Source organism: Hemiscyllium ocellatum, chromosome 35, assembly GCF_020745735.1.
Source record: "Hemiscyllium ocellatum isolate sHemOce1 chromosome 35, sHemOce1.pat.X.cur, whole genome shotgun sequence".
Classification (NCBI taxonomy): domain Eukaryota; kingdom Metazoa; phylum Chordata; class Chondrichthyes; order Orectolobiformes; family Hemiscylliidae; genus Hemiscyllium; species Hemiscyllium ocellatum.
Window position 1 is genome coordinate 36,076,075 of NC_083435.1, and position 27,997 is coordinate 36,104,071.

At 45.7% G+C, this 27,997-nt stretch overlaps 1 protein-coding gene across 2 annotated transcripts; it reads right to left on the reverse strand.

Moving 5' to 3' along the window:
- LOC132832444 (class I histocompatibility antigen, F10 alpha chain-like) lies at positions 1–27,569 on the reverse strand. 2 transcript variants are annotated; one of them, XM_060850435.1, is made up of 8 exons: positions 27,045–27,569; positions 18,839–19,099; positions 5,625–5,900; positions 5,237–5,515; positions 2,674–2,793; positions 2,206–2,238; positions 1,452–1,487; positions 1–579 (listed from the first exon to the last, which is right to left on the reverse strand). In XM_060850435.1, the coding sequence occupies exons 1-7, from the start codon at positions 27,094–27,096 to the stop codon at positions 1,456–1,458; spliced, it is 1,053 nt and encodes a 350-aa protein (XP_060706418.1). In that variant the 5' UTR covers positions 27,097–27,569; the 3' UTR covers positions 1–579; positions 1,452–1,455. The 2 variants fall into 2 exon arrangements, with proteins under 2 accessions (XP_060706418.1, XP_060706419.1); XM_060850436.1 differs by lacking the exon at positions 2,674–2,793 and having other exon boundaries at positions 27,045–27,567.
- Positions 27,570–27,997: the final 428 nt, after the last annotated feature.

Genomic DNA, 27,997 nt, shown 5'->3' on the forward strand with positions numbered 1-27,997 from the left:
GTATCATTTTTCAAACAAGAATTACATTGTACCAAAAGATAGCTGACATCGTTTAAAAGATTCTGACAGGATTGATCAGGAGCAATGACTTTTTTTTATCAAGAGTTATCACCTCAGTATAATCATTAACATGTCCAATTGGAGGATAGACTTGAAGCTGAAATCCCATTCCTGGAGAGTGGACAGGTCAGGGGTCACTTTACAATTCTCTCCTGATAAAGTCTCAAGGATTGTGTGGGTCATTCAGCTGGTGAGCCTGCCCTTTCCTCCCTCCAATAGCTGCTGGGTCACCAGTCAGTGAAGTATTCCTGATTCTCAGCAGCTGCCTGGCCCTCTCTTCACACTCCCCTCCACAACCCCTCTCCCCCCGGGGAATGAACACTCCCAGACATGATCAACCATCCAACTCTGAAACACATATATGAAATAAACCTCGCTTTGTACTCCCTGGTGAGTTTGGGGAAGGCTTGTTGGGGAGTTGGATGGTCTTAACTCCCCCAGTTCACATTGAAGTGAAGCTCAACATCTGCTGATTCCAAGAGCCACAAGCTGCTGCTGTGTAAATGAATATAATCATTCCTGTGGAATCATTAATAAAAACATCAAAATCAATAAGACAATAAATAACTTCTAGCAATTACAAATGACACATATTGGTGATTGTAGTTAAACAATGGTGATAAGTAGTGACAGATTTAAGTATTAACCAATAAATCAGATTTAGAGTATTTATATAGACATTTATCTAAGAATTAGAATTTGTAAAACTGATATTTATGTACAGAGCTTACATAACATGTGAAGTTTGTTAATGTCAGATACAAAACCAATTTCCTTCAATATAAAAACTGTCCCTGAGTTCCCTCAGGACATTGCTTCATTTCAGGTCAATCAGTGACACATTGAAGACAGTGAAGATGAGAAAGTGTGAGGGAGGAACCATCCGTGAGGATCCCTCTGACGGTGACACTGCACACATTTCTGGGACGGGATGGAAACACGGCTGGAGAAGGTCTCACTTGAAGAACCAGGATCCAAACTTTTGGATCTGGGATTCACTGCTCAATGTGTGGAAACACATTCCCTGAAAAATTGATCTCAGTCCTGAAAGAATTGAGTGTGAGCATGAGCTGTAATTCTGTGTATCTGCTGTAATATGGAAGGACAGACAATGGTGTCCATGTTCACACTGGAACAGGAGAATCCCGTTATTCCGCAATGACGCTCCAGGAATGTCCTGTAGCGGGGCCCAGGAAACCCCAAGGTTAGGAATGGAGAGACACAAGGCAATCACTTCAGGGTGGGGAAGGGAGGGGAATTAGTCTGACAGGGTTTAACAGTGACTGGGAGGGTGCGACAGGGTCAGGACGGATGTGAAAATGTTCCAAATAAATCTAGAGAATCTAAATCTAAATAAATTGAAGTCAGAGAAAAGTTGCCATGTCACTTACTGAATCATGAAGAAGCTGCACCAGAGACTTCAAAAGCTGAGAAAATAAAAACAGAACATGAGAAATTATATCAAATATAAAATAAGACAGTGTGAGATATTCTCTATCACTCACTGGACCCAGGATTTAATCGCCCTCAGCATTAACTAACCAGACTCTCCGAGCCCCCCCCAGATTAAATTCCCAGTGGGAATTAAGGATAAGTGAGTGGAGGGAGGGGCTGTGGGGGAAGGGAATGGAGGGTGACAATTCGAAGGAGAGACACTGGGGACATGGAGTAGAGAAACAGGACGATAAGAGAGTGTTGGCTGAGAAACAGCACTGTGAGGAGACGGACCCGTCACCCTGAGCAACACCCTGGCAAATATAACTCTACACTCTAATAGGGGCAGCACGGTGGCTCAGTGGTTAGCACTATTGCCTGACAGCACCAGGGACCCGGGTACAATTCCCACCTCGGGTATCTGTCTGTGTGGAGTTTGCACATTCTCCCCGTGTCTGTGTGGGTTTCCTCCGGGTGCTCCAGTTTTCCACAATCCAAAGATGTGCAGGTCAGGTGAATTGGCCATGCTACATTGCCCATGGTGTTAGGTGTGTTAGTCAGAGGTAAATATAGGGTAGGGGAATGGGTCTGGGTGGGTTCCTCTTCAGAGGGTTGGACTGAAAGGCCTGTTTCCATACTGCAGGTGATCTGATCTACACCTCCCATTACCTTATCCATCATTCCCAACACTCTGGCCCCTCAGTCACTTACTGGGAGCTGTTGTGTAGGTCCCACTTGGTGAACCTGCAGAAACAAAATAAACATCCATTAGGATGGGGAATAATCCATTCTCAGAGAGTGAGAACAGATGTTCAAAATTTATCAAGGTGATGGCACACAGACAAGGCAGTAAGGAAGGTTTTACAGAGATTGTGTCAGAAATCCTCATTCCCATACTCCCCTCCCCTCCCCTGCATCCCCACCAGATGCAGAAAACCCCTTCCATTCCATTAATATTCACTCAGTGAGGATCTGATTGGGTCCAGTGGGTTTAATGATAAATATTAGACCTGGTCTAAGCTGATCAGACAGTGAACGAGATGTGTTTATACGTGTGTATCTGTGTGTGGGGATTCAATCAGTTCCACTCCCCACAGTGCCCTGTTTTCCCAGTACTGGAGATTCCCCCACACTCACTCTGTCCCCTCAGTTTCACATTCCCCTCTCTCTGATTCTTACCTCTCCGTGACCATTTCCAGATGATTATTCCGACTATCCCGACAATAACAGCCAATAGAATGACCATTGATGCAATGAGACTTCCAAGATGGGAATGCAGCCAATTGCTTTTCAGATTTTCTGAAACGCATTGGAAATATATCAGGATTCTCTCTGTTCCTGGATTTATTTCTAACTCTGTGTTGATTGGGAACAATTTTAACTGCTCCGAGCTGTTGGGAATTGTTGGGATTGGTTGAAATGCTGGTTTGACCCTCTCCCGATTTCACTCTCCAGTGAAGTCACCAAGGATCCCATTGATAGGGGTATAAACATCGTGTTGTACCTGTCCTGGGGGTTACCTCCCCAGACAGTTCAGTTCCCATTCTCCCCGATACCTCTGTGTCCTGTCCTTACTCGTGCTGGTGGGGTAGATCGGCCTTGGGTGAGGTGAAGGAGTGAGTGAAGGGTTGGAGGGGTGCAGTTACATGTCCCAGAAAGGCACTTCCTCAGTGGTTGGGCAAGGGGCAGTTTGGGAACTCACTGGTGAGTGTCGGGGATGTTAAGTACCAATGGAATGGTGTTTGGGTGCCACAGTGGGCTGGGTGATGGGGCCTTGTTAGGTATCCAGTTGTGGAGGTCTGTGTTGTGTCCCAGTTGTCTGTCCAGGGTGATGCACTGCGAGTCTGACAGACGTCAGGAGGCGGTGAGCTGGTGTTGGTGCTGGGGAGAGGTCAAGTGTTGGTTGCAGAATGTCCGGTCATGGGTTTGAGGTGTTGGGGTCAAAGAGTTAAAGAGTCACACAACAAGTGTGCGTGTGTGTTCAGTCAAACTAGCCCACATTGACCAGAGATCCTCATCAGTGGGTGAATGGAGAGATCAGCAGTACGTTTGGCGATATTCGGTTTTCTAGTTCTCTGGTGTTAGGGACCAGACCAGGCCCCCTCAAAATATTTGAATAAGGTAGCCTCGATCTGAACTGCTTTTTATTTTAAAGCTAGATGGGAAATGCTGTGTTCCACATACAACGCAAGTGGTCAAACAACTCGATGTTAAGCAAAACACAATTTACATAAATGCTGTAATTATAATACAAACAAAAGAAACAGAAATTTAGAATAACTTAACAATTGAAAAATGCAACCGAATACAGTACCTATTACTAATTAACTGCTGTAATATTGTAACATCCTATACACCTTGGCAAAAAGGTAAATTCAGACACAGATTCTTACATGCAGTTCTCCAATCCTGGTGGAAATAATATCAAGAAAAAAATGCAAACAGTAGTAGCCAGGTGACACTCACTGAAGCTGCCATCTCGTTTGAGACCCCAAAGGCTTCTGATGTAACTGAAAAAACCAAACTGAGAAATCTGGATCTGTGAGAGCTGGCCACGCCCATTCAGACTGCTTCTATTGTTCCAGCTTAAAAAAAACCCCAAGGCCTCACAACTGGTTTACCTCAGTCATCATCACCAGGGAGTTTGGTGCCTCTGCCTTACAAGCTCTCTTCAAAACAAAAACTAAGACACAAACAGCCTTTTAAAGTGACAGCATCATCACACGAGGAGTTAAAGAAGCTTCCAATCCCTAACTTCAGAACTTGTGGTCTTTCCAGAGGATTCTAGATGCGAGGTAATTGTCCATCGGAAGTTGAAACTTCCCGGACAAATCCCATTCAGTGAGTCAGGAATTTTGAGGGGTCCAGACCCTCCTCTCTCAGGTTGTGGTGTCCAGTCTCTGACTGTCTGGCTACTGGACAATCTGGGCCCATGTCTGGTGCTGAAGCCTGGAATACAAGCAAATCTTCTTGTAATTCTGGTGAGATTATTCTGGAGTGAAATCGATGAGTACTTCACCAATAACAGGGCTGTGGGAATCTGGAATCCCCAAAAGGCTCTGGAAGCTTGGGATTCAGAGACTCTTTCAAACTTAGAATTGTAATCTTTAACTCAGTGAGACCAACATTGACATATCAACACAGGGAACAAGGTGGGTAGTTGCAAACAAGGAAGTGAAAAAGTGTCCTCGAAATGGTTTCATCTATCACGTGTATATACACACGGAGACACATACACAGACTCTACACACACACACAGACACACAAACACAACACACACACACACACGCACAAACACACATATACATACACACACACAGATACATACATACACACACACACAAACACACAGACACATACACACAGATACATACACACACAAACACACAGACACACACAGACACACACGGACACACACAAACACACAGACACATACACAAACACACAGACACATACACACAGATACATACACACACACAAACACATACAGACACACACACACACACAGACACACACACATGTACAAACACACATATACACACACACACAGACACACAAACACAACACAAACACACACACACACGCATAGACACATACATACACACACAAACACACAGTTACACACAGACACACACAAACACATATATACACACACACACAAACACACAGACACATAAACACACACACAGACACACACACACACACACACACACACACACACACAGACTCTCCAGTCCCTTACCCCACTGATAGAGCTTGCCCTCTGCCAGGCTGCTGTGTTCAATTTGACAGGAGTATTGATCCTCATCCCCAGCATTGATCTCAATCTCTTTCTGGATCTGATGGGTCCCATCGTGGTTTGGTCGAACCCCTGAGGATTGGGTCCCAGACATGACCTCTCCATTCCTTAGCCAGGTCACCTCGATGTCTACAGGATAAAACCCAGTGACCAGGCAGGAGAGAGTGAGCGGCTTGTCCTGACCATTGGGCTCCCTCCTGGAGATGAACACTTCAGGCTGAACTGTGATGGGAAAGGGGGAAAACACAAACAATAGACAGACACTGAATGGAATGGGAGAACGGTTTCATAGATCAGTGAGGTTAGATCAGAACAAAACAGAAATACACACCTTCCCTTGTGAAATATTCCTTTCCAGCTTTTAGATAGCTCTTTAAAGATTTAACATATCCTTCTTCCAGGTGTCTTTTCCAGTAGTAGTTCCAGGAATTATCAGAATCCCATTTCTCCTTAGTCATCACTGCAATGGGATTGGATGCGATCCATCTCATTCTGTCTTGTTCTAAACTGATAAAGTCCTTTCCATCAAATCCAAATCTCATCGATCTCTTAATGCTGCCGTCATCACTGATCTCAACAGCAATTATCTGTTGAAAAATGTGAACTCCTGTTGGTGATCAAACAGTCATAGATAATTAATAATAAATTTTACCAGTGGAACAATCTGATCAAAGGGGAATGGGGATCCTCTATCAGGCCCCAGGGAGAGGGGGTTACACATGGTGCTAATCCCCAGGGCCTGTGCTCTCAGAGGGTCTCAGACTCAGGCAGTACTGCCCCTTTTTCCAGTGGCTGCCTCACACCTCAACCTGAAGCAGATAAGGACAGGTTCTCTGATCCAGGTCAGAATTCCAGCGCTCATATTCCCACTGTCTGGGAATGACAGGCCCATTCCTTGTGGTCATGTGTTTCGATCACAGGCTGCATTCTGGGGGATATAGTCTGTGATTGTCTGTGACCACTCTGTCAGCCTCCCACAGGCACTGGCCCACGATCGGACTCGGTATCATATTTACAAGGACACTTTCCCTGTATGGGGCTGTGAAATCTAGGTGTGGTGGAACTGAGATGAAGGTAGAATATAGAATATAAATATTACCGCGCAGTACAGTCCCTTCAGCCCTCGATGTTATGCCAAGCTGTGAAACCAATCTGAAGCCCACCTAACCAACACAATTCCGTTCTCGTACATATGTCTCTCCCTTGACCATTTAAATGCGCTTAAAGTTGGGTAGTCGACTACTATTCCACGTCCCTACTACTCTCTGAGTAAAGAAACTACGTATGATATCCATCCTATATTTGTCACCCCTTCTGTTAGCCATCACCAACTGAGGAAAAAGGCTCTCATTGTCCAGTCTATTTAACTCTCTGATTACTTGGATATCTCAATTAAGTCGCCTGTCAATCCTCTTCTCTCCAATGAAAACAGCTTCAGTTCCCTCAGCCTTTCCTTGTAAGACCTTCCCTCCATAACAAGCAACATCCTCGTAAATTTCCTCTGAAACCTTTCCAAGTTTCCACATCCTTCCTATAATGCGGTGACCAGAACTGTACACAATCCTCCAACTGCAGCCACACCAGAGTTTTGTACAGCTGCAGCATGACTTCATGGTTCTAAAACTCAATCCCACTACTAATAAAAGCTAACACACCGTATGCTTTCTTAACAACCTTATCCAACCTGGGTGACAACTTTCAGGGACCTATGCACATGGATACCAAGATCTGGCAGCTCGTCTATATTACCAAGAAGCCTTCCATTTGCCCAGAACTCTGCATTCCTGCTGCTCCTTTCAAAGTGAATCACCTCACACTTTTCCACATTAAACTCCATTTGCCACCTCTCAGCCCAGCCCTGCATCTTATCTATAGTCCCTCTGTAACCTGCAACATTCTTCTGCACTATCCACACCTCTACCGATGAGCGTAATCCACATATTTACTAACCCATCCTTCTATTTATTAAAATGACAAACAGCAGTGGACCCAAAACAAATCCTTGCTGTATACCACTAGTAACTGAACTCTAGGGTGAATGTTTCCCATCAACCACCACCCTCTGTCTTCTTTAGCTAGCCAATTTCAGTTCCAAATTGCTAAATCACCCTCAATTCTATGCCACCAGATTTTGTGCAATACCATACCGTGGGGAACCGTATCAAACCCCTTACTGAAATCCATATACTCCACATCAACCACTTTACCCTCGTCCACCTGTTTGGTCACTTTCTCAAAGAGGTTTGTGAGGCACGAACTACCCTTCACAAAACCGTGTTGAATATCCCTAATCAACTTATTCCTTTCAAGATAATTATCTCTTATAACACTTTCCAACACTTTACCCACAACAGAAGTAAGGCTCACTGGTCTATAATTACCAGGGCTGTCTCTGTTCCCCTTCTTGAATAAGGGGGACAACATTTGCTATTCTTCAGTCTTCTGGCACTATTCCTGTAGACAATGATGACATAAAGATCAAAGCCAAAGACTCGGCAATCTCCTCCCTGGCTTCCCAGAGAATCCTATGATAAATCCTATCTCACCCGTGAAGCTTATAGAGTTTTACACTTCCCAGAATTACAACACCTCCTCCTTGTGAACCTCAATCCCATCTAGTCTAGTAGCCTTTATCTCAGTATTCTCCACGACAACATTGTCTTTTTCTTGTGTGAATACTGACAAAAAATATTCATTTAGCACTTTCCCTATCTCTTCTGACTCCACGCACAACTTCCCATTACTCTCCTTGATTGGCCCTGATCTTACTTGAGTGTCATTCTTTTATTCCTGATATACTGATTGAAAACTTTAGGGTTTCCGGGATCCTATCTGCCAATGACTTCTCATGTTCCCTCCTGGCTTTTCTTAACTCTTTCTGTAGTCTTTCCTGGCTAACTTGTAATTCTCAAGTGTCTTAACGGAGCCTTCAAGTCTCATCCTAACATAAGCCTTCTTCTTCCTCTTGCCAAGAGATTCAACTTCTTCTGTAAACCACAGCTCCTACGTTCAACAAGTTCCTCCCTGCCTGGCAGGTACATACTTACCAAGGACCTGCAGTAGCTGTTCCTTGAATATTTCAATTGTGCCCAACCCCTGCAGTTTCCTTCCTTATCTTTTGCATCCAAAATCTTGCCCAATTGCATTATAATTGCCCTTCCCCCAGCTATAACTCTTGCTCTTCGGTGTGTACCTATCTCTTTCCATCAATAAAGTAAACATAACTGAATTGTGGTCACTATCATCTGGTTGGGTTCATTACCCAGTACCAAATCTAATGTGGCCATGCCCCTTGTTGCCCTGTCGACATAATGTGTCAGGAAGCCCTCTTGCACACATTGGACACAAAATGACCCATTTAACGTGCTTATTGTTGTATTCCAAGCCAATATTTGGAAAGTTAAATGTCCCCGTAACAACTACACTCGCTCCTATTGAGAATCATTATCCTTTCCTCTACATCTCTGGAACTATTCAGAGGCCTATAGAAAACAGCGTGACCACTCCTCAGTACTACCTCAGTAGACGGGTCTTCAAACATCCTTTCTGCTGCCACAATACTGTCCTTGACTAACAATGCCACACTTGCCCCTCTTTACCATCTTCACTGTTCTTACTGAAACATCAAAATCCCAGAACCTGTAACACCCATTCCTGTCCCTGCTCTAGCCATGTCTCTGAAATGGCCACAACATCGAAGTTCCAGGTACCAACCCATGCTGCAAGGTCACCCACCATATTCCGTATGATGCTGGTGTTGAAATAGTCACACTTCTAACCAACTTCTTGTTTGCTGATGCCCTCTTCAAACCTTAGTTCAGATCTCACGACTCTCAAACTCCTGTATACTCGAACTACAATTTGAGTTCACATCCCCCTCCTGAATTAGTTTAAACCCTCCCAAAGAGCATTAGCAAATTTCCCCCCCCCCCCCATGATACTGGTACCCCTCTGGTTCAGGTGAAAAGAATCCTGTTTGTAGAGGTCGCACTACCCCAGAAAGAACCCCAATTATCCAGGTGTAGGAAACGCTCCCTCCTGTGCACCATCCCTATAGCCATGTGTTCAACCCCTGTCTCTCTCCCTATTTCTCACCTCGCTAGTACGTGGCACAGGCAACTAACCAGAGATAACAACTCTGTCCAATCTCTAAGCTTGCACCCTAACTCCCTGAATTTCTTCCTTAAATTCCCATCTCTCTTCCTACCTATGTCATTTGGTGCCTATGTGGACCACAACTTGGGGATGCTCCACCTCATCCTCAAGGATCCTGAAAACACAATCTGAGACGGCATGAACCCTGGCACCTGGGAGGCAATATACCAACTGCGAGTGTCTCTCACTCCCACAAAACCTCCTGTTTGTCCCCTTAACTACAGAGTGTCCAATGACTAATGGTCTGCTCCTTGTCCCCCTTCCCTTTCTGAGCAATAGGGACAGACTCTTTGCCAGAGACCTGTGCCCCATTGCTTACCCCTGGTAGATCTCTTTAAGTTACTTCCTATGTGTATTCATTGCTTTCTGTCAGTTTTATAAATGATTTGGATGTGCAAATAGGTGGGAATGGTTAGTAATGTTTCGTTTGCAGATGACACCAAAACAGGAAATGTAGTGGGCAGTGAAGAAGGTTGTCTCAGAGTACGTTGGGACCTTGATCAGATGGGCTGAGAAGTGGCAGATGGAGATTAATTTAGATAAAAGTGAGGTGTTGCATTTTGGGTAAATCATAGCAGCATTTATACAGTTAATGGTAGGGTGCTGGGGAGTGTTACCAAACAAACAGACCTTGGAGTGTAGAGTCATAGTTCCTGAAGGTGGAGTTACAGATTGACAGGATAGTGAAGAAGGTGTTTGGTCTACTTGCCTTTATTGGTCAGTGGATTGAGGACAGGAGTTGGGCTATCATGTTGCAGCTGTACAGGACATTAATTCAGTCATTTTCCGAATGCTATGTTAAATTCTGAACTTACTGCTATAGGAAACATGAAAGGGTTCAGAAAAGATTTACAAGGTTTGGAGCTATAGGGAGAGACTGAATAGGCTGGGGCTATTTTTCCTGAAGTGTTGAAGGCTGAGGGATGACCTTTTAGAAGTTTATAAAACCATCCTATCTGTTGTGAAACTTGAAAGGGTTCAGAAAAGATTTACATGGATGTTGCCAGGCTTGGAGGATCTGAGCTACAGGGAGAGGCTGAACAGGCTAGGGCTGTTTTCCCTGGAGCGTCGGAGGCTGAGAGGTAACCTTATAGATGTTTACAAAATTATGAGGGGCATGAATAGGATAAATAGGCAAAATCTGTTCCCTGGGGTAGGGGAGTCCAGAACTAGAGGGCATAGGTTGAGGGTGAGAGGGGAAAGATATAAAAGAGACCTAAGGGGCAACTTTTTCGTGCAGAGGATAGTGCACGTATGGAATGAGCTGCCAGAGGAAGTGACAGAGGCTGGTACAATTGCAACATTTAAGAGGCATTTGGATGGGTATATGAATAGGAAGGATTTGGAGGGATATGGGCCGGGTGCTGTCAAGTGGAACTAGACTGGGTTGGGATTAGTGGTCGGCATGGAACGATTGGACCGAAGGATCTGTTTCTGTGCTGTACCTCTCTATGACCCTATGAGGGGCATAGATAAAGTGAATAGCCAAGTTCTTTTTCCCAGAGTAGGGGAGTCTGAAACTAAAGGGCAGAGATTGAATGTGAGAGGGAAAAGATTTAAAAGGGAACTAAGAGGCAACTTTTTCGTGCAGAGGATGGTGCAAGTATGGAATGAGCTGCCACAGGAAGTGACAGAGGCTGGTACAATTACAGCATTTAAAAGGCATCAGGATGGGCTTATAATAGGATGGGTTAAGAAGGATGTGGGCTCAATGCTGGCAAATGGGACTTCGATCAGTTTAGGGTTTCTGGTCTTCGTAGACAAGTTGGACTAAGGGTCTGTTTCTCCACTGTACAACTCTATGAATCTACCTTCTGTCCAATTTCCTCTAATTATTGTAATGTTTTTAACATTGATCTAATTGTTTAATCGATTCCTCACAAATTAAGCAGAATGAGTTGGCCTCTTTTGAGGCAGTTGTGGTTTTAATGACAACAAGTAATATATTCCAGTGCTACACTTGGTAAGCTGCTTTCAAACACATTCCCAGTTAATTCTAGTAACATGGGAGTTCAGAGGGAGAGTGGGCAAGTCAGCCTTTGAGTCCACTCCACCATTTAACATGACCATGACTGATCTTATCCTGGTCTCACCTCCACCTTCCTGCCTGCTCCCATCCCCCTTTATCCTGCTTTCCATCAGACACATAGCCATTTCTTTCCTGAATTTGTTGATTGGTTCTCCCCCACTCTGGGTCAGTGAGTTCCACAGATTCACAACCCTCTGAAAGAGGGAGTTTCTTCTCATCTCAGTATTGAACCAACCCCCTCTCTCTACATCTATGACCTCTTGTTCGAGACTGTCCCACAAGGGGAATGTCCAATAAACATCAATCTTATCAATCCCCTTTAGCATTTTATATTCCTCAATTAGATCCTCCTTCATTCCTCTGATCTCCAGTGAGTCCAGGCCTAAGTTATTCAATTGCTTCTCGTACAATAACCCTTTCATCCCTGGAACCAGCCTGGTGAACCTCCTCTGAACTGCTTGCAATGTCACCACATCCTCCCTTAGGTAAGGAGACCACAACTGGACATCATTCTTCAGGTGTGGACTCACCAATGCCTTATATAACTGTAACAACACTTCTTTGCAATAAATGCCAGTATTCCATTTGCCTTTCTTATTATATGCTGCACTTGCATATCCATTTTCTGCAATTCATGTCCCAAGACACCCAGATCCCTCTGCACTGACACACTGTGAATCTGCTTCCCAGTGCAATAACAATTTGTCTTTTCAGTATCCAGCCAAATGAACAACCCCACACTTATTCACATTAAACTCCACCTGTCAGAGTCTAGCCCATTCTCCTAGCCAATATCCATCTGGAAACTTATTATCTCCTCATCATAGCCTGGTTTCCCACCAATATTAGTATTATCCATGAGTTTGACTATGATACAGTCTATCCCTGCTTGCTGATCATTTATACAGATTGTAATTAATTGAAGTCTGAGAACTGAACCATGCAGCACAAGATTAGTTACAGTTCATCACCCAGAGAAGGACCCATTTTTCCTGATCCCCTGTTTTCTGTAAGTTAGCCAATCCTTTACCTAAATCAATCCGCTCCCTTATAACTCCCATAGGACCTGACCATCAGGATTAGTCTTTTATTTGGCACCTTGTCAAATGTCTTCTGGAAGTCTAGATAAACCACATCCACTGGGCATCGGTGAATCGAGCTTCAATTATCTCAATGTTCAGTTATCTCCTCCCTTATGATTGGCTTCAGCAGCTTCCCCACGACAAAGTTCAAACTAACTGGTCTACAGTTTCCCACTTTGTGCCTATCTCCTATTTGAATAAGGGTATCACGTTAACATATTTCCAAGTCACTGGTATCTTTCCAGAATTCCAGGGATTTTTGGAATATCTCAACTAATGCATCCGTTATCTCTGTTGACAAATCCTTTTATACCTCTGGGTGCAGGCCATCAGACCCTGGGGAATTATCTGCCTTTAATCCCATCAGTTTATGTAATACCTTCTCCCCAGTTACAGCAATTGCACCAAGTTCCTTGATAGTAACTGCAGTTTTTGGGAGGACAGTGCTACCTTACACTGTGACAACAGAGACATTTCTGTTATTCCTGAATACCTGTCGCAAAGTTTTTACTACAGTTGTTATGGGGGATTTCAACATGCAGGTAGACTGGGAGAATCAGAATCATCCTGGACCCCAAGAAAGAGAGTTTGTGGAGTACCTCCGAGATGGATTCTTAGAACAGCTTGTACTGGAACCTACAAGGGAAAAGGCAATTCTGGATCTGGTTTTGTGCAATGAACCGGATTTGATCAGGGACCTCGAAGTGAAGGAATTATAAGGAAGTAGTGACCATAATATGATAAGTTTTAATCTGCAATTTGAGAGGGAGAAGGGAGAATCGGACGTTTCAGTATTACAGTTGAACAAAGGGAACTATGGAGCTCTGACGGAGGAGCTGGCCAAAGTTCAATGGCTCAATACCCTAGCAGGGATAGCAGTGGAACAACAATGGCAGGTACTTCCTGCAGAAAGTGCAGGATCAGTTCATTCCAAAAAGGAAGGAAGATCCTAAGGGGAGGCAGAGAGGGCCATGGCTGACGAGGGAAGTTAAGGGAAGATAAAAGAGAAGAAGTATAACATAGCAAAGATAAACAGTAAGCTGGAGGACTGGGAAATGTTTAAAAAGCAACTGAGGATAACTAAAAACGCAATACGCAGAGAAAAAAATGAGGGATGAAGGCAAACTGGCCAAAAATATAAAGGAGGATAGTAAAAGCTTTTTTAGGTATGTGGAAGAAAAAAAATGGTTAAGATTAACATTTGGCCCTTAAAGACAGAAATGGGTGAATTCATTATGGGGAACAAGGAAATGGCAGAAGAGTTGAATGGTACTTTGGATCTGTCCTCACTGGGGAAGACACAAGCAATGTCCCAGATGTAATAGTGGCTGAAGGACCGAGGGTAATGGATGAACTGAAGGGAATTTATATTGGGCAGGAAATGGTGTTGGAGAGACTGTTAGGTCTGAAGGCTGATAAGTCCACAGGACCTGATGGTCTTCATCCCAGGGTACTTAAGGAGGTGGCTCTAGAAATCATGGACGCATTGGTAATCATTTTCCAATGTTCTATAGATTTAGGATCAGTTCCTGCAGATTGGAGGGTGGCTAATGTCGTCCCACTTTTCAAGAAAGGAGGGAGAGAGAAAACAGGGAATTATAGACTTGTTAGCCTGATGTCAGTGGTAGGAAAGATGCTGGAGTCAATTATAAAAGATGAAATTATGACTTATTTGGATAGCAGTGACAGGATAGGTCAGAGACAGCATGGATTTATGAAGGAGAAATTGTGCTTGACTAATTTTCTGGAATTTTTTGAGGATGTAACCATGAAGATGGACAAGGGAGAGCCAGTGGATGTAGTGTACCTGAACTTTCAGAAAGCCTTTGATAAAGTCCCACATAGGAGATTAGTGAGCAAAATTAGGGCACATGATACTGGGGGCAAAATACTGACTTGGATTGAAAATTGGCTGGCTGACAGGAAGCAAAGAGTAATGATAAACGGGTCCCTTTCGGAATGGCAGGCGGTGACCAGTGGGGTACCACAAGGTTCGGTGCTGAGACTGCTGCTGTTTATGGTATACCTTAATAATATAGATGAAGGCACTAATATTAGCAATTTTGCTGATGACACAAAGCTGGGTGGCAGGGTGAAATGTGAGGAGGATGTTAGGAGAATACAGGGTGACTTGGACAGGCTAGGTGAGTGAACAGATGCATGGCAGATGCAGTTTAATGTGGATAAATGTGTGGTTATCCACCTTGGTGGCAAGAACAGGAAGGCAGATTACTATCTAAATGGAGTCAAGTTAGGTAAAGGGGCAGTACAATGAGATCTGGGAGTTCTTGTGTATCAGTCAATGAAATCAAGCATGCAGATACAGCCGGCAACAATGAAGAAAGCTAATGGCATGCTGGCCTTCATAACAAGAGGAATTGAGTACAGGAGCAGAGAGGTCCTTCTGCAGCTGTACAAGGCCCTGGTGAGACTAAACCTGGAGAATTGCGTGCAGTTTTGGCCTCCAAATTTGAGCAAGAACATTCTGGCTATTGAGGGAGTGCAGCGTAGGTTCACGAGGTCAATTCCCAGAATGGCTGGACTATCTCATGTTGAAAGATTGGAGTGACTGGGCTTGTATACACTTGATGGTGAGAGAAGGTATACAAGAAGGATGAGAGGGGATCTGATTGAGATGTGTAAGATTATTAAAGGATTGGTCACTCTGGAGGCAGGAAGCATCTTTCAGCTGATAGGTGAGTCCAGAGCCAGAGGGCAAAGTTTAAAAATAAGGGGTAGGTCATTTAGAACAGAGTTGAGGAGAAACTTCTTCACCCAGAGAGTGGGGGGGTGTATGGAATGCCCTCCCCCAGAAGGCAGTGGAGGCCAAGTCTCTGGATACTTTCAAGAAAGAGATGGATAGAGAGATAGACAGTGGAATCAAGGGATATGGGGATAAGGCAGGAACAGGATACTGATTGTGGATGATCAGCCATGATCACAATGAATGGTGGTGCTGGCCTGAAGAATAAAATGCCCTACTCCAGCACTCATGTCTATTGATTATTGTCTATTGTCTATTGATTATTGTCTATTGACCCTGCTTCAGAACGTGCAGATCTTGAACCTGAAGCATTAACTCTCTTAACCAGTCTCTTTGTGGTTATGGGTCTGCTCGCTGAGCTGGGAAGTTGATTTGCAGACGGTTTGTCCCCTGTCTAGGTGACATCTTCAATGGTCTGGAGCCTCTTGTGAAGTGCTGCTGTACTGTGCCTTCTGGAATTTATTTGGTTCCTTTCCTGTTGCTTCTGGTTGCCAGTTCCGGTTGTTCATTATAGTGACCGGTATATTGGGTCTGGGTCAATGTCTAGTCTCTGGCTGTCCTCTGTTTAGCTTGTCCTATGATCTCAGTGTTAATTCAGTCGAATTTGTGGTCCCTGTCATCAGTGAGTGTGGTTATCAGGGACAGTTGATCGTGGTGTTTAGTGGTTAGTTGGTGTTTATGGATGCTGATTGCTAGTTGTCTGCCTGTTTGTCCAATATAGTGTTTTGGACAGCCTTTGCATGGAATCCTGTAAATTACCTTAGTCTAGCACATGATGGGCGTGGGGTCTTTTGTCCTGATGAGTGATGTCTGAGTGTGCCTGTCAGTTTATGGACAGTAATGGATCCCAGTGGGTGGGGAAATCTGGCTGTTAGTCTGAGACGTTTTTTATATCAGGTAGGGCAGTTAGTGTGTTGGGTTGTGGCATGTCCTGGTCACATGGTTTGTCTGTTAGGCATCTGCGGATGAAGTTGTGGGGATATTCATTCTTGGTGAAGACTCTGCAGAGATGTTCTTCTTCTTCTTCCCTTCGTAGGCCGGGAGAGCTGCAGTGTCTTGTAGCTCTTTTGAACAAGGTCCTCATGCAACTTCTCTTGTGTGTGTTCGGGTGGTTGCTGTTGTAGTTCAGGACCTGGTCCATGTGTGAGGCTTTTCTGTACACTGTTGTGGTACATTCACCGCTCTGTATTCCTTCTACCGTCACATCCAGGAATGGGAGTTGGCTGTTGGTTTCCTCCTCTCCAGTACATTTGATCCCTATAACTCGGAGGTGCCGGTTTTGGACTGGGGTAGATAAAGTTAAAAAGCACACCACAACATGTTAGAGCCAAACAAATTCATTGGGAAGCACTAGCTTTCGAAAAGCTGCTTCTTCATCAGGTGGTTGAAGGAGCCCGATAAAGGAGCAGCGCTTCGAAAGCTCGTGCTTCCAAATAAACCTGTTTGACGATAACCTGGTGTTGTGTGATTTTTACCTTAATCCCTATGACCAGAGTCAATAATATAGTATGTGTTCTCTATATCTGTTCTCTTAATAACTACAAAAATGTTGTCAATGTATCTGATTCAGAGTTTGGGTTGAATTTATAGGAGAGCTGTTTGTTCCAGTTTTTGCATCACAGCTTGTGCTCTGAGCCCGGAGATGGGTGAGCACATAGGTGGCCCATTGACCTGTTCATGTATTTGTTGTTGAATGGAAAGTGTGTCCTCAAGCACAGGTCTAGTAGTGTGACCCTGCAGTCCTTGTTGGGAGGTTCCCTGTCATGTTGCCTGTTCTGTTTGTCCTGGAGGTTAGCTATTATCTCTCTGGCTAGGGTTTTGTCAATTACCTTGAACCATGTTCCATTGAATGAGACCATTGCTTCATCCTTATCCATGTTTATGTTCTTAATGTTGTCTAGGAATCCCTGTGATGATTGTATGGAGTGTTTGGATCTGCTGAGAAGATGTTTCAGTTTTTGTTGGAGTTCTTTGGTGACACACAGAAAGAGAAAGGCGCTCCAAAACAAAATGACTAACCCACAGCAGAGAAGACAACATGACAGTTACCTGGGTGAGATTCATACGAAGACTGTATGAAACACTATATCAGACAAACAGGCAGACAGCTAGCAATCCACATCCATGAACACCAACTAACCACTCAACACCACAACCAGCTGTCCCTGGTAGCCACACACACCGATGACAGGGACCACAAATTCAACTGGGACAACAACGATCATAGGACAAGCTAAACAGAGGACAGCCAGAGAAATTCTGGAAGCTTGGCACTCATTCACAGACTCAATCAACAAACACCTAGACCCTATACCGATCACGACAACGAACAACCGGAACCAGCAGGAATGGAATCAAAAAAATTCCAGAGGACACAGTACAGCAGCGCTTCACAGGAGGCTCCAAAACACTGAAGATGTCAATGAGACAGGGGACAAAACATCTGCACATCAACGTCCCAGCTCGGCAAACATACCCATAACCACAGCAACCTGCCCCCGAGCTATAAATCTTTACACAACCCTTGATTGACTCTCTTTCTCTCTCTTGATGGATGCTTCCTGGCCAGCTTTGAATTTCCAGCATTTTCTGTTTAAATTTCAGATTTCCAGCATCTGCGATACTTTCCTACCCTGTGATATGCTGCAGTGACATGTCTACTTTCGGGGTGCCTTAAGATTTAAAAGGATGTTGCCAGGGTTGGAGGATCTGAGCTACAGGGAGAGGCTGAACAGGCTGGGGCTGTTTTCCCTGGAGCGTCGGAGGCTGAGGGGTAACCTAATAGAGGTTTACAAAATTATGAGGGGCATGGATAGGATAAAGAGACAAAGTCTGGGGTCGGGGAGTCTAGAACTAGAGGGCATAGGTTGAGAGTGAGAGGGGAAAGATATAAAAGAGACCTAAGGGGCAACTTTTGCAACAGAGGGTGGTACGGGTATGGAGTGAGTTGCCAGAGGATGTGGTGGAGGCTGGTACAATTGCAACATTTAAGAGGCATTTGGATGGGTATTTGAATAGGAAGGGTTTGGAGGGATATGGGCCGGGTGCTGGCAGGTGGGACTAGATTGGATTGGGATATCTGGTTGGCATGGACGGATTGGACTGAAGGGTCTGTTTCTGTGTTGTACATCTCTAAGACTCTATGATTCTATGTTACTGCATAGGGCCAGGTTTGAAGAAACAGAGATACTTAGATAATAGGAAGAACCAAGTTGCGTGACATTGTCTGGTGTTAGGGCTCCCATGACTGAGTGGCACAAAATGGCTGCTGGCTGCCCATGGTTAATACAGGAGAACATGGCTGACAGTAGTTACAGCACTTCGGACAATGTTTGCTTCACGTAGCCTTCACATGTAGGACAATAGTAACTCTGTATAATCAAGGTTACTGACTGAGAGAGAATGAGCAGCTGCAGTTGCTTTCTTAGATAAGAACATTTCACACTAATTAGTTGTCTCTCTTGAATCATTTAATCAATCTGTTACAACAGAAACATCAATCAGCCAGATCTTACCCGACGTCTGGTTTGACCTCTTCATTATTGTACTCAGAATTTCCTTCACCTTGTTTGCATGTATGTTCACCCGCTCTGTGATATAATCCCAGAAATTCATATCGAAGAATTCTGCCATGAACTGCTGCCTGGGAAAGCACCGTTGGGTTTTACTGTCACATGAACCGATGATAACTCCATTGACTGTTGCACTGTTTGTAACCTCAGGAAAATCCTTCAATTCAGCAACAATTGTGTAAATCACAGTGAATGCGTTAGTCTCTATAAAACAAACAATAAAAGCAGGGAGTTACTCAACACCAACATAAACATCAAATTAATGTACCTGGGCTACAAAACTAGAGTCGCATCACAGACATCAGGGACAGTGGTTAGCACTGCTGCCTCACAGCGCCTGAAGACCCGGGTTCAATTCCCGACTCAGGCGACTGACTGTGTGGAGTTTGCACGTCCTCCCCGTGTCTGCGTGGGTTTCCTCCGGGTGCTCCGGTTTCCTCCCACAGTCCAAAGATGTGCGGGTCAGGTGAATTGGCCATGCTAAATTGCCCGTAGTGTTAGGTAAGGGGTAATGTAGGGGTATGGGTGGGTTTCGCTTCGGCGGGTCGGTGTGGACTTGTTGGGCCGAAGGGCCTGTTTCCACACTGTAAGTCTAATCTAATCACTAATGTGAGAGACTGCCCGCAAAATCACTTTCAACGTATTATATCTGTAAAGATCAGGCTGAAAACAATTGCACAGACTTCCAGCTGGTCAAAGTGAGGCCCATCCTCACAGTGACAATCTCCAAAAACCCACCAAATTATAACATTGTCAGAATCTTGTCTGATATAATCAACAGAATAAGATTCAACTGGGACAGAATTAGCTGCTGCACCCTCTCAGAACAGGGAGTAAACACAGAACAGACTCACTCAGATACTCGATGGTGTCAGTGTGGGACACAATCCAAGGATTGGAATATTAAACAGAAGATCACTAACCTGGAACAGTAACCTGGGACACACCCGGTCTATTACTAACCTGGTACAGTAACCTGGGACACACCGGGTCTATTACTAACCTGGAACACATGCAGTTTGTCAGCAGCCTGGAATAGTGATGTGGGATACACCTAGTGCACTCCTAAGGGAAGGTGATGGAAGTGGTAATATTGCTAATCCAGAAACTCAGCTAGTCTGAGAACCCTGTTTCAAATTCTGCAATGGCAGTTGATAAAACTTGAATTTAAAAAAACTGGAATTAACTGGAATCGACTGATGACCATGAAACCATTTTTGGTTGTTTGGAACAATCCATCTGGTTCATTAATGCCCTTCAAGAAAGGAACTCTGCCATCCCCACCTGGTCTAAAGTACACACACCTCCAGACTCCCTCTGAAATGGCCTTGCAAGCCATTTAGTCATTTCAATCATGACAAATTCTCAACAAAGAAATGAAACTGGACAGACCACAAGGTATTGTCCGCAGCACTATAAATGGCAATGGCAAACACAGCAATGATGACCCTACAAATTCCTCCTCACTAACATCTGAGAGCTACTGCCAAAATTGAGAAAGCTGTCTCACAGACTAGTCAAACAACAGCCAGATAGAGTCATTCTTACGGAATCATACTTTAGAGACAATGTCCCAGACACTATCATTACCATCACTGGATATGTCGTGTCTCACTGACTGGAGAGATTCAACAGAGGTTTACAGTTGTAGAGTCATAGAGATGTACAGCACAGAAACAGACCATTCAGTCAATTCGTTCATGCTGACAAGATATCCTAAATTACATCAGTCCCATTTGCCAGCATTTAGCCATTATCCCTCTAAACCCTCCCTATTCCTTTACCCATCCAGATGCCTTTAAATGTTGCCATTGTACAAACCTCCACCACTTCCTCTGGCAGCTCATTCCATACACGTACCACCCTCTGAGTGAAAAAGATACCTGTTAGGGGCCTTTTAAAATCTTTCTCCTCTCACCCTAAACTAATGTCCTCTAGCTCTTCACTCAATCACCCCAGGGAAAAGACCTTGCCTATCTACCCTATCCATGCCCCTCATGATTTTATAAACCTCCATAATGTCACCCCTCAGCCTCCAACACTCCAAGGAAACAGCCCCAGCCTATTCAACCTCTCGCTATAGCCCAAATCCTCCAAACCTGGTAACATGCTTCTAAATTGTTTCTGAACCCTTTCAAATTTCATAACATCCTTCCTATTGGAGGGGCTAGGATTGCCCACAATATTCCAAGATTGGCCTAACCAATGTCCTATATAGCAGCAACGTGACCTCCCAACCCATATGCTCAATGTTCTGACCAATAAAGGAAAGTGTATGTGACAGGGAGTTGCCATGGGAGTCCTCAATATTGACTCTGGATCCTATGAAGTTTCATGGTTTAAAGTTAAATACAGGAAAGGAAACCTCCTGCTGATTAACACCATCCCTACCTCCCTCATCTGATGAATCCATACTCCTTCACATTGAACAATGTAGAATAAACACTGAGATGTACATAATTTCTTCTGGGTGGGGGATTTCAATGACCATCACCAAGTGTAGCTGATTGAGCTGGTTAAGGTCCCAAAGGAGATAGCTAATAGGCAGGTGATAAAGAAACAAACAAGAGGGAAAAACATACTTGACCTTAATCTGCCAGCCGTACATGCACCTGTCCTTGACTGTATTGGTAAGGGTGACCACTGCAGAGTCCTTGTGGAGACGTCATGTTGAGAATAACCTCCATCATGTTGTGTGGCAATATCCCCACGCTAAATGGGACAGAGTTCAAACTGGGCATCCAGGGGACACTGAGCCATCAACAGCAGCAGAATCGTATTCCACACCTACTCAGAATTTGCAGCCTCTTTGGTCTGTCACACCACCATCAAGCTAGGGCATCAACCCTAGTTCAATGGAGAGTGCAGTAGGGTATGCCAGGAGCAGCACCAGACATTTCTAAAAATAAAGGTGTCAACCTGGTGAAGCTACCAAACAGGTCTCCTTGCATGTCAAATAGCATGAGCAGCAAGTGATCAACAGAGCTAAGTGATCCACAATGAACAGTCACAATGCATCATGCCGCGTCCAGCTGTGAATGATGGTGGACAATTATACAACTCACCGGAGGAGGACGCTGCACAAATATCCCTATCCTCAATGATGGAAGAGCCCAGCACATCAGTGCGAAAGGTAAGGCTGAAGCTCTCACAGCAATCTTCAGCAATAAATACCAAATGGATGTTCCATCTCGCCACCTCCAGTCGTCCCCAGCATTGCAGACTTTAACCAATTTGATTTACTTCATGTGATAATAAGAAATGATCGGAGGCACTGGATACTGCAAAGGCTATGACAACATGCCAGCAATAGTAATGAAGTCGTGTGCTCCCCTAGCCAAGTTGTTCCAGTACATCAACAATACAGGCACCTATCAACAATATGAAAAACTGCCAAGGTATGTCCGACACCCAAAAATCAGAGTGAACACAAATCCAACCTGGCCAATAACCGTTCCATCAGCCTACTCTCAATCATCAGTAAAGTGAAGGAAGGGGTCATCAACAGTGTGATCAAGCAGCACCTACTCAGCAATAACCTGCTCAGTGACACCCAGCTTGGGTTCCGTCAGGGTCACTCAGCTCCTGACATCTTTCAGCCTTGGATCAAACATGAACTAAAGAGCTGAATTCCAGAGGAGAAGTGAGAGTGACAAACCTGTCACTAAACTGAGTGTGGGATCAAGGAGCCCTAGCAAAACTGGAATCAATGTGTATCAGGCGGCATTGAGTGGGTTGGATCAGACCTGGCACACAGGAATATTGCTATGGTTGTTGATGGTCAGTCATCTCAGATCCAGGACATCTCTGCAGGAGTTCCTCAGGGTCGTGTCCCAGGGGCAACCATCTTCAGCTGCTTCATCAACGGCCTGCCCCCCATCATAAGGTCAGAAGTGGGGATGTTCACAGCTGATTACGCTTTTGTTCATCAGTCAGTGTTCAAGTGCCACAAGATCTAGACAATATCCAGGCTTGAGCTGACAAGTGGCAAGTAACATTCACACCACACATATGCCAGGCAATGACCATCTCCAATAAGATACAAATCTAAACACGATTCTTTGAGATTCAATAATGTTAGCATCACCTGAATATTCCACATCAACATCCTGGGACTTTTCATTGACCAGAACCACATAAACACAGTGGCTACAAGTTCAGGTCAAAGGCAAGGTATACTTCAGTGACTCCCCTAAGCCGGTCCATCATCTATAGGGCACAAGCCAGGAATATGATGGAATACTCCCCACTTGTTTGGATGAGTGCAGTTCCAAGAACACTCAAGAAGCTTGATACCATTATGATGACACTATGGTTTTAAGAGGTTATTTTGCCCTTTTATTTGAAGAGAGGCTTTAGGGCACAGGTACCAAGCTGGCTAGTGAAGATCCATAAACTAAACAACTTGGGATGCCTTGGGGTTTTTAAAAGTTGGAACAATAGAAGCAGCCTGGCTGGGTGTGGCTAGCTGTCACAGACCAATATTGCTAGTTTTTTTAGCTTTTAGATTTGACAGAGGCTGGTGGAGTTTTGAAGAAGTAGCAGATATCTTTTCTGTCTCTCAGTTACAGCTGAAATCTGGGGTTTCTCTCTGCTGCTGAGTTATCTGGGAGACAGGTAATTTGCCTTTTTGCCAAGGGGTATGTGTATGGGATGCTGCTACACTGCAACAGTTAATTAGTAATAGTTACTGTATCTATTATTCTGTGAAGTTTTCCAATAGAGTTGTTACTCTAAATTCATCTTTCTTTTGTCGTATTTTAACCAAAGCCTTTTGCTTAACATTGAGTTGTTTCATCAATGAAGTTTCATCTGGAACACAGCATGTCATATTTCCATTTAAAATAAGAAAAGGCTGGGGTCTAGGATACCTTCTTAAAATATTTTGAGGGGATTTGGTTTGGTCCATAACCCCATCCAAAGCAGCTGCTTGATTGGCACTACATCCACAACATTCTAAGCAAGATGGCGGCAGAGTAGGATACCTCAGCCGGAGCTTCGTCTGTCCTATTTCTTTTTTTCACCTTTAGCCTTTTCTTTCCTCCTCTTCTCTTGTCTTGGCCTTGTACCTCACAGCGTCAGAACTCCAGACCACCATTTTTCCCTCTGGATGCACATGTCGGACAGGAAGTGGGAAGGGGAATTGAAATGGGCAATGACCTGGAGGTCAGGCTGGTCCTTATGGGCCGAGCTGAGATGCTCGGTGAATTGTGCTGTTAGTTTACGTTTGGTCTTGCCAATGTATAGAAGGTCACATCAGGAGCACTCCTTACAGTAAACTAGGTTGGAGGAGAGGTAGGTGAATCCCTGTCTCACGCCAAAGGACTGGATGAAGGTGAGCGAAGTAGTGTACTGGCAGGTTTTGCTTCTTGTACGGTTGCAGGGGAAGGTATGGGGCGGTGAGGTTAGGGAGTTGGTAGGGAGAGAAGTTGTGGGAACCAAGGAGTGACAGAGGAAATGGTCCTTACGGAAGACAGAGAGGGGTGGGGAGAGGAAGATATTCTTGGTGGTTGGGCCTCTCAACCAGGCCTGTAAAGGCCGAACTGACTTCCCAGTCACTGCCCATTTCAGTTCCACCTCCCACTCCCTCTCCAACATGTCTACCCTTGGCCTCCTCCATTGCCACAGTGAATCAGACCACAAACTGGAGGAACAACACTTCCGCTGGGGCAGCCCACAGCCAAGGAGGACTCAACAACCTTAGCCTTCCTTCCAATTACGAACCGGATTCATCCTTCCCATCGACCAACCAGGTCATACCCACAATCTGTATTCACTTCACCATTCTGCCGCTCTCCCTACCCATAGCACTCCCTCCTGTACCTGCAGCTCCCCTCGTCCCTATCTCCATTCCTGAAGAACGATTACCCCCGAAACGTCCACTTGTGTCCCTCCTGACGTTGCCTGGCTTGCTGGGTTCTTCCAGCCTCCTGTAAGTAAAAAATGAGGTCTGCAGATGCTGGAGATCACAGCTGAAAATGTGTTGCTGGTTAAAGCACAGCAGGTCAGGCAGCATCTCAGGAATAGGAAATTCGACGTTTCGAGCATAAGCCCTTCTTCAGGAATGGGAGAGAGTTTGCCATGCAGGCTAAGATAAAAGGTAGGGAGGAGGGACTTGGGGGAGGGGCGATGGAGGTGGGATAGGTGGAAGGAGGTCAAGGTGAGGGTGATAGGCCGGAGTGGGTTGGGGGCGGAGAGGTCAGGAAGGAGGTTGCAGGTTGGGAGGGCGGTGCTGAGTTGAGGGAACTGACTGAGACAAGGTGGGGGGAGGGGAAATGAGGAAACTGGAGAAATCTGAATTTATTCCCTGTGGTTGGAGGGTTCCCAGGCGGAAGATGAGGTGCTCCTCCTCCAGCCGTCGTGTTGTTATGTTCTGCCGGTGGAGGAGTCCACGGACCTGCATGTCCTCAGTGGAGTGGGAGGGAGAGTTAAAGTGTTGAGCCACGGGGTGGTTGGGTTGGTTGGTCCGGGCGGCCCGAGGTGTTCTCTGAAGCGTTCTGCAAGTAGGCAGCCTGTCTCCCCAATGTAGAGGAGGCCACATCGGGTGCAGCGGATGCAATAGATGATGTGTGTGGAGGTACAGGTGAACTTGTGGCGGATATGGAAGGATCCCTTGGGGCCTTGGAGGGAAGTGAGTGTGGAGGTGTGGGCGCAAGTTTTACATTTCCTGCGGTTGCAGGGGAAGATGCCGGGAGTGGAGGTTGGGTTGGTGGGGGGTGTGGATCTGACGAGGGAGTCACGGAGGGAGTGGTCCTTGCGGAACGCTGATAGGGGAGGGGAGGGAAATATGTCCTTGGTGGTGGGGTCATTTTGGAGGTGGCGGAAATGACTCCTTGGTGGTCCCACAGCTACCCGGACTACACTTCCTCCCACCCTGCCCCCTGTAAAAACTCCATCCCATATTCCCAATTCCTTCGTCTCCGCCGCATCTGCTCCCAGGAGGACCAGTTCCAACACCGCACAGCCCAGATGGCCTCCTTCTTCAAGGACCGCAGATTCCCCCCAGACGTGATCGACGATGCCCTCCACTGCATCTCCTCCACTTCCCGCTCCTCCGCCCTTGAGCCCCGCTCCTCCAACCCCACTGGTTCTCACCTACCACCCCACCAACCTCCGCATACAACATATCATCCGCCGTTATTTCCGCCAACTCCAAACGGACCCCACCACCAAGGACATATTTCCCTCCCCTCCCCTATCAGCGTTCCTCAAGGACCACTCCCTCCGTGACTCCCTCGTCAGATCCACACCCCCCACCAACCCAACCTCTACTCCCGGCACCTTCCCCTGCAACCGCAGGAAATGTAAAACTTGCGCCCACACCTCCACACTCACTTCCCTCCAAGGCCCCAAGGGATCCTTCCATATCCGCCACAAGTTCACCTGTACCTCCACACACATCATCTATTGCATCCGCTGCACCCGATGTGGCCTCCTCTACATTGGGGAGACAGGCTGCCTACTTGCAGAACGCTTCAGAGAACACCTCCGGGCCGCCCGGACCAACCAACCCAACCACCCCGTGGCTCAACACTTTAACTCTCCCTCCCACTCCACTGAGGACATGCAGGTCCGTGGACTCCTCCACCGGCAGAACATAACAACACGACGGCTGGAGGAGGAGCACCTCATCTTCCGCCTGGGAACCCTCCAACCACAAGGAATAAATTCAGATTTCTCCAGTTTCCTCATTTCCCCTCCCCCCACCTTGTCTCAGTCAGTTCCCTCAACTCAGCACCGCCCTCCCAACCTGCAACCTCCTTCCTGACCTCTCCGCCCCCAACCCACTCCGGCCTATCACCCTCACCTTGACCTCCTTCCACCTATCCCACCTCCATCGCCCCTCCCCCAAGTCCCTCCTCCCTACCTTTTATCTTAGCCTGCTTGGCAAACTCTCTCCCATTCCTGAAGAAGGGCTTATGCTCGAAACGTCGAATTTCCTATTCCTGAGATGCTGCCTGACCTGCTGTGCTTTAACCAGCAACACATTTTCAGCTGTCTTCCAGCCTCCTGGTGGTCTGAAAGATCAGGCTGGCTGTGTAACAGGCGGCTGATCAAACATCCCCCATTTCAAACTCTCCCCAAGAGATTCACATTCACCCCAGACACACAGAGAGAGAGAGAATGGAAAGCTGAATTCTGTACTTACCGGGAGAAGCCCGGGAAAAGCACAGGGAGATGGAGAAAAGGATCAGCAACATTTTGGGAATCTAGTGACCCTGTTTCCTAAACAGGGAATTGATTACTCCGAGGAGAAATAGCTCAACAAAATCATCAAAAACAACTTTCTCGAAGCAGCATTTCATGTTGATCCTCGATCATTTCCTGATTGCAGAAGCAGAGATCTGGTTAGTTTCAGAGGAACATCCAATTAAAGAGATAAGCAGTCACTCGTCACCAGTTTCTGGGAAAATGTCTCTCAGTCAGGTTACGGTCCGAAACAACTTCACACATCGATACTGTCCCCTTCAGGCAGTGCTAAACATCTCCTGTCTCTTCAAGGAGTATTTTACCGAACAGAGAATGTTACCAAGCCACGTTTTCTCATTTCCCACCCTCCGTGTTACTGAGGGGTAGCCATAGGATGGGCAGGGTCCCTGATTCCTCCCGGGGGAAAGGCTGCAGTGCTCTGACATTGCCTTCTGCAGGATGTCCTCACTGTGAAGGGTTCTCCTCTCTCACAGACTGCCATCAGGCGAATTGGGAAGATTGATGGGCTGAGAAACAACCGGTTTGGGCAGGTTACGAGAGTGGGATCAACAAAAGGTGAAATTGCTGGAGAAACTCGACAGGTCTGGCAACATCTTTGGAGAGAGAACAATGTTTAGGTTATGTGTGCAATGACCCTTTTTCAGAACGAGTTTATGAAAGACAGATGGAAAGGTGTAGGGAGGGAGTTGGTGAGAGCCCAGCTAACTGAAGGTACAGCACCCAATGTGGGCTGATGTTGATGTGGGTGGGTCAGTGGCGAGCACAGCTGCCTCATAGAGCCAGGGACCTGAGTTTAATCTCAGCCTCGGGTGACTGTCTGTGTGGAGTTTGCACATTCTCCCTGTGTCTGTGTGGGTTTCCTCCGATTTCCTCCCACAGTCCAAAGATGTG

Excerpts from the sequence above, each read along its gene's own strand:
- LOC132832444 (XM_060850435.1), bottom strand. The coding sequence starts at position 27,096 with ATGTTGCTGATCCTTTTCTCCATCTCCCTGTGCTTTTCCCGGGCTTCT. Across the intron at positions 19,100-27,044 it reads CTTTTCCCGGGCTTCTCCCG|AGACTAACGCATTCACTGTG; the intron begins GTAAGTACAGAA and ends TTTGTTTTATAG. Across the intron at positions 2,794-5,236 it reads GGGCAAGCTCTATCAGTGGG|AAAATCTGAAAAGCAATTGG; the intron begins GTAAGGGACTGG and ends AATGCGTTTCAG.